Raw genomic sequence first — 13,901 nt, 5'->3', positions numbered from 1 at the left:
ATGTAAAATAATCAGTTGCCAAGAAGAAAACTACACTGTGTTGGCTTAACTGTTTTGAAGAAGAAAAAATGATTAAGATGCTGTGCCCAAACTCAGTCCACCAATGTGCCAGAAAGTGAAATAATCTAAGGAGAAGCAATGACAGTGCTTGGAAACATAATTATCAACTTAAGTATGAGTTTATCATCAAAAGAACACAGGACATAGACACGTCCTGTCTTTGACACATCCCAAGAACTCTTCTTTAGTTCCTCTGAATAGAAATCAAGGCACTGCAAACACCTGTGACTGCCTGTACCAACATCTACTGCAGCTGCTGCTGGATTCAGTAGTGAATGAACAGAAGGCGGAAAAAAATGTGTTCTTGACGGTCAGAGAAAGATGTAAGTCAAGAAAAAGTACTTCTACAAGTTTTTATATATTTACACCAAGAACTTAGCATGTTCTCTCATTTACATTGGGATAAAACCAGTCTTACTTTATTATCCCACAGGAATTATCCATGATTTATGCTGGCATGGCAGAAGAGGAGAATTGAGACCACAGCCTTGCCCTACCTCAGTAGCTAATTCACATCTGCCTCACATGTATCCAGACAAAGCTAAGGACTAATCCTTTCCAAAGCATGTTCATGGATACTGCAGAATGTCACAAAAAAAGTGTGCCCCTGGCATTGTGGGAGCTTTATTTCCACATTAGGGAAATGCCCCTTTGTATACACATATTCCACAGAGACAGGGGTTATTCCCAAACCAAAATGCAAGTGGCTTTGATAAAGAATGTGTACTGCTCCTATCAGGAGCAGCACCCAAGGCTTTTGTTCTGTGTGTTGATAAAACATAAAGTGAAAATCTGTGCCTTTCATTTTGGAAGACTTGCAAATGGCTGGTTAAATGGCCACCTAGCACATCCTGAGTTCTCTTGAACAAGAATCATGCCTTTAAGGAAAGATTTGGCCAAATCACCCATAACTCCTTCAGAAGCCGAACAAGAGCTGTTCTTCCTACAAATTATCAGAAACAGCATTAAAAAACTACAACAGCAGCAACAACAACCACCTATAGAAAGTGCATTCCCTCACAGAATTAGAAATGTTGAGAAGGCCAGAAAAGTTGAGAAGCAGAAACGTTGACTCGGTTTCCTCTGCTTCATCCATATAACATTTAAACCAGACATCTGCAATGCACTCTGGTCTGTCTGGTTGCAAAACCAACATCAAAAAGAATAACTGATTATTAAACCCTCTGCTTGCACGTTGGTCACAGTGCTCCCGTGCCAAGTTGTGCAATTTATAAGTAGACTAAGGTCTGGGGAAGGGGGGAGAAAGAAAGAAGGAACAAACCCTTAAGTTTTGACTCTGCAAAAACAAGTGTGGGTACCTGGAATGCGAATAAAGTGTGTGGTGTGTGACACATGCTGGAAAGAACTCCGGAGACGTTCAGGAAAAAAGCTAAAAAAGCGAGGAAAAGGCACTGTGGACACTGAGTCACCTAACTGGGAAATCTGTGCAGAACTCTTCAGTTTTTAAATTTCCATACCCCACTCTAGGCCAGCTGTCACTTCATGTTTCCCAATTCATTCCACCACCCCTTCGGTGGAGGAGTCATTTAGACGCAACAGTTTCTATGTGAAACGAAACTGATTTACAGCTGCCTCTTGGGTAGGTTTCCCCTGTGCAAAAGGTCAAACAAGTCACATGTATTACTAATGCCTTCAAAATAAAACTACTTGCACAGTTTGAGGGTGAAATTTGGGTGTTTCTACTGTTGGGGAGAAGGACAAAAAGTTTAGTTTCATGTCAGAATACCTCTACTGCCAAGGCCAGTTTAGAACTTTCTTGCCATATCCAGGTGCGTGTTCCCTCTCTGACCCACAGCAACAGTTCCCAGGAACACAGTTTATTCTTTCAAGGTTTTGCAACCAGAAGGAAATCTACCATTGAACTGAAAGTGGAACAGTGACTACCCTTAGAAAGTGAGAAGCAATTTCTAGCACATGATAAGTTTAGAACACAGATATTTCCCTTGGTTCTGAGATAATAGTTCCCACCGTTGGAATTTTCCATCTCAAAACTGCAGACTTCTTTCAAGAGGACTGCTGGAGCATAGGGAAAACCCCAGTCACTACAAGATGACCAGGAACATTGCTGAACACCCCAAGATTTCACTCCAGGTAGAGCTGCCTATGTCCAAACTTTTCTGGATTTGCTGTTCTTTCTTCACTTGAAAATTTTCTCAGGGAAGGATTCAAGCATTTATTACAACCATCTGGGACACCTGGGTGGAATTACTGCTCAGCAGCAGCACTGAGGCTGCTGTGCATCCAGAGATCTTGGAGATTTCTACCATGGTTGTGCCTGACAGCACATATTACACGCAGGCAGTCTCAAGAAGGAAAATATCAGTGCTAAATCCAGATACACAGAGAATGCACCAAATGGAGCAATATGGAAGCCAAAAAAGATCCTGGCAGAAGACAATCCCCCTTGGAACAACATGTCAAGAGACTGAAAAATTCTTCTTATTAAAATTATAAGAGGGGGGAAAACATAACGACTACAGAACCTCAGATAAATTGCAATGCATCTGAGTTTGAGGTAGGAAAGAAGATGTCCTTTAGAAAGGCCAACTGGTTCTGCATACAGAAAACAAAGAAAGGAGCCTCTGTCCAAGTTAAAAGCACTTTTTTTTTCCCCCCATACTGGACACAAAAATCAAGAATGTCCAGTAGAGAGTGATTAAAAGTGTGCTTTTGAATAGAGTTGAGAAGCTGACCCTTTTCCCCTGAAAACAGAATGACAAAATGTGCCACCAGAGCCATTTAATCAAGCCCTTTTCATTAAAGTTCTTGTTTGAAAATATTACTCTTAACAAATATTTTCTGTGTCCTCTAATGGTATTTAAGTTTGGAGTCAAACTTACCTAAATTACAGATATCTTTATCTTCCAAGGCACTCTGGAATTTTAACTGTGATTCCTTATAGGACAAAAAAAGAAACCCACTGTCAAAACTCCATAGAGAACAGAAATTCTCAATTTTATTTAGAGGTAAAACTGTGTTTTTCCCTAGTTTTTTTGGCTCTTAAGAAAAATTACTCTTCAGCAGAGTAACAGGGAGAAGGTGATGTGTGTGGAGGAAGGGAATATTCAAGTTGTCAAATTCTAGTGGATCCAAAAATCTTGGGTAAATAATAATAATAATAATAATTTGGGTAATAACTGCAATTTAAAATATCAAAAGGCCAAACCTTATCCTGCAAAGAAATAAAACTAGGACAAGCCACTCCCTGAGCCTCACAGATTCATAAACCTTATGCTTCTATTCCAAGAAATTGTCAGAATACAGCTGAAAGTGCATAGCTTGTGGTGATGGATTATAAACTGAAAAAAGCCTTTGTTTACTGACTGTAGGAGAAAGAACAATAGAAGCATAATAAGTAGACATGTAATGTGACTGAGACAGAAATTAAGGCTGACAACTGCCAAATGGATAAGCAAACAACACGATGCTGGGTAGTCAGAAGTACTGTAATTGCATTCTCCTCTCTGTTCTGGGACAACACAAAATTTCAGAACGGGTTTGAAAGGATTCAGTGCCTGATTACATTATACTGTTGATGTTGCCTGTCGTGTTCTTAATGTAAAAAAAGTTCTAAATGTCCCTGAGACTGCAGAAGCCACAGCACACCTTGCTTAGGGGAGGCGTTTCCAGCAGGAGGAATGCAGTGCTTGGCCTGTCACTTCCAAGAATTCATGCATAAAACAACTCATGGACACTGCCTCTCCTCACCTTTCTTTACATTATTCTCTTTTTATTTAGCATTTTTTTAAAATGTCAGTAACCTTCCAAACCTGGAAAACTAAAAATCCATGTCTACCTGAGGCTAAGTCAATGTTAATGGGAGTCAATCAGAGCTTACCTGTGAGGAAGGAAGTCGCATTCTATAAACAACTCAGGACATCAAGTGACACTCTAGTTAAGAAGCAATTCATTCACTTGTACAGATAATATTTCCTCGATAATAAACACATACAAATAAGAAGTAACCTATTTAATATGAATCAGCCTTTCTTCTACACTGGAAAGGAGGTTCTTATTTTTTAATACCTATTACAATTTGCTCTTCTGCCTTTTTGTTGTTGAACAAATGTGAGGTCATTGACATCTCATCACTTCCCTAACCTCCAGTTTCCACAAGATAATTTGCCTGATTCCTTTTCATCTAGTTTAACTAGAGTTTGAACCTCAAATACTGGCTTCTTTTCCTAAATAGCTTTCATTTATAATAACTAATATTTAATGAGAGCTCTTTTGCTTTTCAAGCTAATATAGCTAACCCTTATTGCAGATCCTGAATTCATTTCGGGTATTTTATTAAGAAGGTCCTTGTTAGTGCTTGCACTGTGTTACTGCTGTCAGATAGACACCATCTGGTGGCTAATAAACAGATGCATAATTTCCAATTAAAAACAAGTATAAAAAATTATCTTTTCATCACCGTGGTGGAAGAGGATCAGGTCAGAGAATACTGAAGCAAACTGGATATCCATAAACCCACAGGCCCTGATGGGATGCACCCATGAAGGCTGAGGGAGCTGGAAGATGTCATTGCAAGGTAGTTCTTGATAATCTTTGATTGATGGTGGCAAATGGGAGAAGTGCCCAAAAGCTGGAGGAAAACAAATGTCACCCCCACTTTCAAGAAGGGCAAGAAGAAGGACCTATGGAACTACAGGATAATCTACCTCACCCTCATTTGTGCCCATCACCTCTTGTCCTGTCACAAGGCATAGCCAAAAAGAGCCTGGCTCCATCCTTTTCTTACCCCCTGCTCAATATTCCATTAAAGTGTTAATTTTTCTGCTCTCTGTGTACTGACTGTGGAAGTTCAAAGATCTCCCATATTGAAAGCTTTCCTTAAGCTTGTGTTTTCTGAGGATAATTTTTAAGTGGTGCCCAGTTCTTGATCTCTTACCTTGTCATCTTGGTTTTGTCCAGTTATAGACAAGTGACTGGATCAGACAAAGCCATGGCCTGTCCTAACATAACTTATGTGCAAAGAGGATCCTCATAAAAAGCATCTTAGTATGGGGGAATACCTTTAAACCAGAAATGGGTTGGTCTTGACCCCTGGTCAGCACTCAGGAGCCAGAAAAGAACCTCCTCTCAGCCCCATAAGCCACAGCCAGAACCTTCTGCAGAGATTAAGACATCAAGAGCAGTTCCACAAGCAAGATAAACAGAACTGTAACCACCCAAATGCAGCACCTGTTTTCTACTCCCTGCAGTTCCCAGCCGTACACATCTCTAGATGCCTACAAATATTCACATGCATGTAAATATCTAAATGTGCACAACTTCTGTTTCCAACTCTGGCCTCTCACCTCTGTCTTTTTTTTCTCCAGTCTGAAAGGACAAACTTCTCTTTTCTATCAAAATACACTGATATCACCTCCAAAGACACCTTTTGGAAGGGACCTATCAGTCATGTCCATTCAAAAATATAAGTTTCTGGCTGTGAAATTTAGGCATCATGCAGGCACTACTGAACTTTGCCTGAGACAGTTCTTAACACAAAGAAAACTCAATTCTAGCTGCCTACAAAACTCCACAGTCCAAGGGGGAGACCCCAGGAAGTTGTGCAACAACCTCAATCTTCAGAGCCTTGACTTTGCAAAAGTCCTGGTGTAGATTCCCACACCCTTTGCTGGATCTAGCTTTTGAAAATCCCACTGCAGGAGGGAGGAATCTGGGTGGTAATGAGGATCCTAGTGCTCAGACAGTGATCTGAAGCCTGGGAATATGTTTATCAGAAAGCAGGGATCTGTTTTTCCTCACCATTACAATCCAAGCCTACTGGTTTAAAATTCCATCTCTCACACAAGCAACAATAAATAAGACCAAGCTCTTGCCAAAAGAGACAGAGAGAGAAGCACTTCCTACAGGACTGGCAAAGTCTGTGAAATGCAGAGCTGTAAGTAAATCATCTCACTCCAGTCACAGGCCTGCAGCCAGCAGAATAATTCAACACAAATTCCTCGGTGATTTATGCACCACGAGCAAAACCCCTCTGCTTTGCAATAAACAGTGGCTGGAGCACTTGGGTAAGCCCTGTGATGAGAAGTTCCAGTGAGAGGAGGGAGAACTCCATACAACTCAGCTGAAAAGTGCTGCTCTAGCATCAAACTCCTAAAAGGCAGACCATCTTCATGGATGCACAACATGATAATAAAGGCCATTCATAAATAAACCGGGGTTGTAGGGGGGTAATGAGACCATGGAAAGGGAAAAGAATTGTAATGATGGGGAAAGTGTTCGTTTTTCACAAGCTCAGACTCTGCTCCAGGGTCCCACGTGCTTCCGGCTCCCTCCAGGAAGCTCTCTGCTGTAAGACCTGGCAAAAAGGACATCAAGGATGAGTGGATGCTGGCATAGCACTTCCCACTGCACCCAGAGAGCTTTAATGATGATGAACTGTGAGCTGGACGTACCGTATGTTGGGAAGAAACCTTCATGTAGAGATTCTTGCAACTCTAAAAAGATGTTGGCCTCAAAGTGCAATAAGGTTACAGGAGAAGATGTGCTCAGATTGTTGCCTCAGGCGGGTGTTTGGCAGAGCTTTGGAAAGGAGCTGGATGGACAAGTGTCAAAGACACTGGTAGAGCTCTTGGGCATTTTTCTACGTAGTGCTATGTTTGCTCGATTACTGCACTTTCCTAGGTTTAAAGCTGTTTTGTCTTTTTCCTAGAACAGAATTCCTTGCAGACAGCCTCAGAATCTCTGTGAACATTGAAGATTTGCCTGCTAAAGACGGTCAGGGAAGAATTGCAGGCACACAGTGCATCAGGGAGGGTTGTTCAGTCCCTGTGAGATAACCAGATGCTACCGGGTTGTTTCTGACAAACTGGTTGCACTCCACAAAAAAAAAAAAAAAAAAAAAGATGGGATATTTGGTAAGATTCATTCACAATAATAACAGAGGAGGGACAGGGAAGCCAAGGAATTAAAACATACAGAAGAATCTCCACTTTGAGGATAAATAACCCCAAAGTTAGGATAAGCAGTGACTGAACAACATTTCCTCTGGGACTGGACATCACAGACTTTATTTTCAAGTCCTGAGAATTCTACACAGTATGTGGAGCAAAAAAGAGATGAAGATGTGATTAAAAATCATGGTGAAAGAAGAAGTCATTTGTTCAGGCATTAGGCAGAATAGAAGGGCTCAGTTAGGGGCAAGCTGTACCACAAATTGATCTTAACCACATTTTTGCAAAGGAAGAAACACTTATCTCTAACAACAATAAAAACACCATTTTAGCAGAACCCCCCTGTTCTTACTTTATCTCTCTTTTAAAACTACCCTAAGTAGGGTAAGCAGATACATCCAGGTTTGGGTTTTTTCTGGTGCAGATTGATGAAAGAAGCAACAGGTCAAAAGGCAAACCAGTACTGACAATTTGGGGGCCTGATTGCTTACATTGAGCACTGTCCTATGCAGGCCCCAAGATACTCAAAGAGAAGGCAACAATATCCAGATCTAAGACAGTCAAACTATGGATCACAGGTCTGTCATTCCTTTAAAAACAGCAAGCTTCAGGCTTTAGGAACACAGCATTCATGGCAGGAACGGGGGTGGGGGACTGGGGATGCTCTGTCAAGAGCAGGTTCAACATGGGTACACTACAATGAAAGGCCAGAATTCATTACACACTGAGGTGAAACAATTTTCCATACCAATGGAAAACACAGTTAAAGATAGGAAGGAGGGAATATATTAGCTAGACAGTTTGACTAACAGAAACTCCCGAGTTTTGATTTATGTTCTATTCACTATAAATAATATTTTAGTTAACAGGATTTCCTACCTGCTCCTGCAAAAAGAGTTATTGTATACATAGTCTCAATCTTTACATTTCTTCCCAGTTTCAGGCTTTACAGCAAGAGGCACTTGGAGCTTTGAAAGTAACCATGCTATAGATAATGTAGCCTGTTAGCTACTAAGAAGTTTGGTGAAGTTCTAGAAATGGGAAATAGAAATTAAAATATGAAAAACCATTAGAAGATGAGCTGGCACCTTATAGAAGCAGTAATATTAAAATAAGCTTCACCACAATTAGAAATGAGCCAATTCTGCTTGATTCTCCTAGGGTGAGGTAATCTTATATTAATAGATCAAGAGATAAAAGGATGACCTCCACTCTACAAGGATTGTCCACTCCTGGAATTTCAGTTCCTACATGGGTTCCCAGCTGCAGGTGCTTCAAGATGTCCAACATGCCAATTTTCCAGGAGTTAAAGTTTTGTCTCAGGAGGAAAACCACCTCTTTGTGGCATCAGTAACCTTAGATTACTCCCTTCATCTGTCATTTAGAGCTCCTAAGTGATAAATGTTGCATTACAGCCAGAAATAAAAATTTATTATAAATTTCTACTGCACTTCTTACACTTGCTGTGGTTTTTTTTTTCCACTTCCTATAATTCATCAGAGGTGCACTGCTAAAAGACAAAAAACAATGAATGTAAGTCAGTCCAAGGAATATTTGGTCCAAAGAGAAGGAAACATTTCTTGAGAGTGGTGCTGTGTTGGAAGAGTTGAAGCTGTGTGATCTTCATCCTAGGAGCTTTCAAAACTCATGAGCGATTTGATCTGGCTTTCAAGCCAGCTCTGCTTTGAGCAGAGGGAAAGTCTAAGGACAAGCTATTAATTCTAAAATCATGTTGTTAAAACTTTGATTAACATTCAGTAATATATATAAAACTATAAACGCTGCTTTCTTTATGCAGGGCCATAGAACTCTTAAGGAGCATCCTCCCTGTCTCTGGATCAACAGTAGCATCACTGCAGAACTTGCTAAAATCTGAGCTTGAACTCATCTTCATCTGAGAAAAGAAAATCATCAAAAATAGAAGAAAATCACTAAACTGCAGATGTTTTTATAACACTTTTTATATTACAGTGCAAGGATTGAGAGGAACTACTGTTGACAAGTGCCTTCATACAAAAAAGTCACACTAGAGAAACTCCTCTCTGGTGAAAATCAATACTTAAATTAGGATGACAAAAAAGGTGTGTTACAACAGACAGACCTCCAGAGCTCTGCACGTTCTAAAACTGCAGCTTTCATTCTCTAGTTTTTAATATATCCCTCAGACCTTCCGGAGATCACTAAGACAAGGTAAACCATTTTCAGTACTTTTTGCCTAACGTATCTTTTAGCAAAAAATTCATGATTTCTCTCTCAAATAACTGTTTATAATCCTCTTCATGTGAGTTAAAAAGAAACAAAAAAAATTGAAATTCATATTTGGACATTCACATGCTTTTGAAAATAAAGCACTGCATTAGGCAGACTGTGTTTCAAGCAATGAGTTTTTATATCTGGATGTGCACTGAGAGATGAGGTGTTATAACATCTTACAAATCAAACCTCATTTCACACTGTACTATTTGCACAATCTGCACAACGTATTTCCTTTAAGTCTTTAACTGAAATTGCTCTGCTGTAGAATAGAAATATGTAACACCCACTGTGTTCTTATTTGGTGAAACCTTCCTTACTCACAGCTGCATTTATTTTACAAAAAAAATTTGCTTTTTCTTATAGCCCAAAGAGGTCCACAAAGCCAGAGAAGAATATTTTTACAGATTAAGAGACAGGAGTGAATGGAATTGTTGGTAAATATTATAATGGTCCTTTATTTCCTTTTGTTATTAAGAACTTTAAAGTTCTCCAAGACTGACTATGCAGTTAAATTCCCTGGGGATTACAGACCTTAGAAGAGAAGCCCCAGTCTGTACCAAGAGTGAGCATAACAAGTATGTGGCTCCTGTCTTTGATGTACAATCAGTTGGGAACTGGAAACAACTGTGTGGTCAGAAGGAAGGAGCAGAGGCACCAGGAATAATCTGTAATAATTCTACAGTGCCACATCTAATCTTCCAGCATAGGCACTTGAGTTAAAGAACGACTTTCAGTTTGCATTCCTACTGAATAAGAGTGAAACAGAAATAGTTCAAAATATCTTAACTATAAAAATTTTAATACTTGCAAGCTATATTAGAAATTTAGCAGCGTGCTTCAACAGAGTCAATGTGTTTGAAAACAGCAGGCAGGAGAGGCTTTGAGTATAAAGATAAATGCTGCTTCATCTGTCCATCAAAATCTGGATTTAAACTTAAGTTACACCAGAAAAACCAGAAAGCAAAGTTGAGTATAATCTAAGCAATCTAAGAAAGGAGGGTCACAGTAAATTATCAAAAAACACAAAGTGCGACTGATGTCTGCCAAGGGAATAAGTATCCAAATCAAGGCTGAGCTCGATACCCCCATGGTACAAAAGTGAAGAAACCTACTTCACTGGCAGAAACAGGGGGTGGCCATTCTCCAGGTACATCTACACTAAAGCTCTAACATTACCCAGGAAATAAAAAACACATTTATTTTAGTGGTAACAGTCAAACTTGCAGTCAAGCAAAATATGGAAGATAAAAGCAAGAAAAGTAATCTCTGAGAACAGACAATCAATTGCACATGCTGGTCTTCTTTTTGTTTCTCATAGAAGTTTAAACCACAGGATTTCTATGAAATCATATCAGCACAGTGAAACATTATAATGGAGACAGCAAAACACAAATGAAGATGGAGTGTAAGCAGATGTACCTCTATTTTTAACTCAGCTGAGCTGTCAGGTCTGCTAAAACTTGAGAATTCCTCTAGCCAGTCACAGTTTAATTTAACGCTTGTAATATTTACTGACAACACAGCAGGTGTTGTAATCTCATTCTGAGTTTACCTGTTCCATACAGCAGCTTGGCCCAGAGTAACTGCCATACAAAAAGTACATAAATTTTGCCTCAAAACCTTTGAGGCAAAAAAAGAGGAAATTTCAAAGCCTTGCAGAACCTTGGTAGGGTTTGATGGTCTCAGTTCCATTTGCCAGTTTGAAACACCTTCCTCCCAGTAAGGACCAATTCCTCCACACTAAAAGTTAGTGCTTAACTCTTTGAAAGACTACGTGCAGCATTTCAGCTTTAACTCAAAATATAACGAAAATATTTTACAAAGCTTATTGACTATCCATATTACCAACAGCAGCTTTTGCAGGTAATCACATAGGGGCAGATCATATAATAAAAACTAGTTGGAGTTTGATTATTCAACAGATAAATGGTAACAAATGCCATCTTTCTTATATATACAAATTACGCAGAAACAGATATTTGTTGAGGTTTTTTCTATTTCTTAATATCCCAGTTCATGTCTTCCTAGATAGACATCTTGCATTAGAATATTTCTAGTCAGCTGTATTCTCAAATATGTCTTTTCTTTACTCAGTATTTGTAGTACAAACAAAATACAAGACAACAAAAATTGTTTTGTTTTGGCTTTCTTTTAGATATTGTGGGAAATCCTTAAAAATCATGGCTGGGTTTTTTTGTCTTATTTTAAAGCCAGCTTCTTCTATGTTTATAAGGAAAAAATTCATAAATACACCAAAAAAAACCCCACTGGGAACACATATGGATGTGTTCAGATGAATAAAACTTGTAAAACCAGGAGTAAAAAAATCAAATCAATTTCAAAACTGTCAAATACTTTCACACTGATTCATGATGTGAACACCAGCTTCTGATTATTCACCAGATTTTATGACCATACCCTCCAATAAAAATTCACCAATGTAAATGGCAATTCCTCTCCTTTGAACAAATCAATACCTAAAACCCCCAAAAACTGAAGTATGACATTCTTCCAGGAATAAGCACTATACAAAAGCATACATAATAATTGTTGAGTGTATTTTTGTCATAGTAAATTATCATCAGAGCCACAGAAAACTGGTGAGGGCATTATTTTTAATGTTCCGATCAATCCAAGATTTCATTTGCTGAAGTGGAAGTGAATTAATCTACATCACCTCAGAACCAGGTCCCTTGGTGTTTTATCCAAGTCCACATTACCTTATGAGATCAATAGGCTGAAACTTGTAAAACACTCCATATCTTGCCCATTCTTGATACAGCAACTAAATAAAGAAAAAAACAAAACAAAACAAAACTGAAAATTATCTTGAAACGAGTTATCCCTTCTTTTTTCACAAACATCTTCTAAGAGTTAAAAATATTTGCTCTACTCCTGGGGCTGCTATACCCAGTGGAGCCCATAGAAAAAACAGTTTTGTCCCTATGCTGGGGACATCACACAAGGCCACGCCTGCTGTTGGATATGCAAATTCACCCACAGCCTACAGAGAGCTCAAAGGAAAGCCCAGATCCTACAGAAGCTTCTTGCAGTGGGAGAAATCCAGCTGGAACAGGGTCAGGCATAAAAGGAAACCTTGCAGGACCTGTGGTAGATTGACCACAATATACTCAACTGCAACAGGCAAAGAATTTGAGATAGTCTTCCTTACTCCCTCTTTCATTCCCGTGATTTATGTGACACAACTTCACTGAAGAGGATTGTCCTGGCTGCCATATTGATATTTTTATATGAATACTTGTTGTTGCCTATTCAAAATCACCCCTTGCCATTACCCCCCACAGCATTACCTGCAAACTGCTATTAATTGCCATGAATAATCATATTAAGAAATGCATTCACTCAAATACACAAAAGAAAGTTAAAACTATTACATTCTTAAAACTACCTATCCCGGGTTGCAGTGTATTCTATTACCGTCCTCATGAGCTGTTGAAACCAGGTGGGGCAGTGCTTCCTTGCCTCCTCCCCCCAGACTATCTTTCTGTTAATGGCCCATCATTGTCCTGCCGCATGACTCAGAGATAACTCCCTCCGGACTATCTTCTGTTAATGAGCCTAATCAACACTTGGCCTCATGACTCATTACCCCATTGTGAGATGCTCCACCCAGAGGGAGGAACCAAGCATCCCATCCTGGATATAATCTGAGACTCTGACCACCAGAGACAACCCTTCCACTGGATTTCCAGAGGACAGGAGCTACACAGCCACCACTGGACCTTCTGAGGAGGAGCAGATCCTTTTCCTACAGGATCACTGCTTCAGGACTGCAGCCACCATTCTACCAGACTGCTACCACCACCCTGACTAACAGGGACTCAGAGCTGTAAACTCTGTCAGTTTAACCCAGTGTTTTCTGCCTTTATTTTTGTTTTAGGGTTTTTTTCCCCTTATTTTCCTATTAAATTGTTATTCTGACTTGGTGTCTCCCACTAGTTTGCTTTCAAACTAGTACACTACCCAAAGGCTGCTTTGAACACAGCTACAGAATGGAATTTGAGGAGCAAAAAGAAAGCTCTGTCTATAATAGCGTTCCGTTTAGGAACAGGTACTTCGTGTAAATTTATGAGAATTTTCTAATCATAGGGATGCTGCTGTAGTATGTGACAACAGTGGATTTCCCAGGTAGGTTACAAAGCCCTCATGGATTTTTTAATGCAAATACAGGGACAGCAATGAAGTTGCCAGTGGGCCAGAAGCTTAAAAAAGACTAAACCAGTGTTAATACTCATGGTGAGTTGTTACCATTCTGCTGTTCAACACCTTTCTCAAAAAGATTTTTTTTTGAGCAGAAATCACACTGAAACAGGGACATTCCTTTACTTTTAGGAAAGACTGAAGCCCTCTCTATCTGAGGGTTTCATTGAAGATTTCTAATTCTCATAGGAGGGGACAAAGGTGTGGTGTCACTGCGCATTTTCTCCAAGGTAATCATGAAGAAGGTTGATAAGGATTAACTTTTTATGTTATAAACTGGTACATAAACATTAATTACTTAACTGGTAAGGGTATTTATGTCAATATTACTCATTTTTGTTCTAAAACAGTACTCATTTTTGGGGCTTATACAAGAGAAAATTGAATTGGAAGATACAGATAAGTTAAAATGGGCTAAATAAAAAGAGGGCAGAA

At 39.4% G+C, this 13,901-nt stretch overlaps 1 protein-coding gene across 1 annotated transcript in view; it reads right to left on the bottom strand.

Moving 5' to 3' along the window:
• The window catches only part of ANO2 (anoctamin 2), a 149,155-nt gene that overhangs the window by 93,139 nt on the left and 42,115 nt on the right, over positions 1 to 13,901 (bottom strand). Inside the window, exon 10 of the mRNA XM_032107542.1 lies at positions 11,966 to 12,030. Coding sequence (XP_031963433.1) covers positions 11,966 to 12,030 — 65 coding nt within the window. The remainder of the gene's footprint in view (positions 1 to 11,965; positions 12,031 to 13,901) is intronic.

The sequence above is a fragment of the Corvus moneduloides genome, chromosome 4 (assembly GCF_009650955.1).
Source record: "Corvus moneduloides isolate bCorMon1 chromosome 4, bCorMon1.pri, whole genome shotgun sequence".
In the NCBI taxonomy this organism is placed as follows: domain Eukaryota; kingdom Metazoa; phylum Chordata; class Aves; order Passeriformes; family Corvidae; genus Corvus; species Corvus moneduloides.
This window is presented reverse-complemented; position numbering and strand designations above follow the sequence as displayed.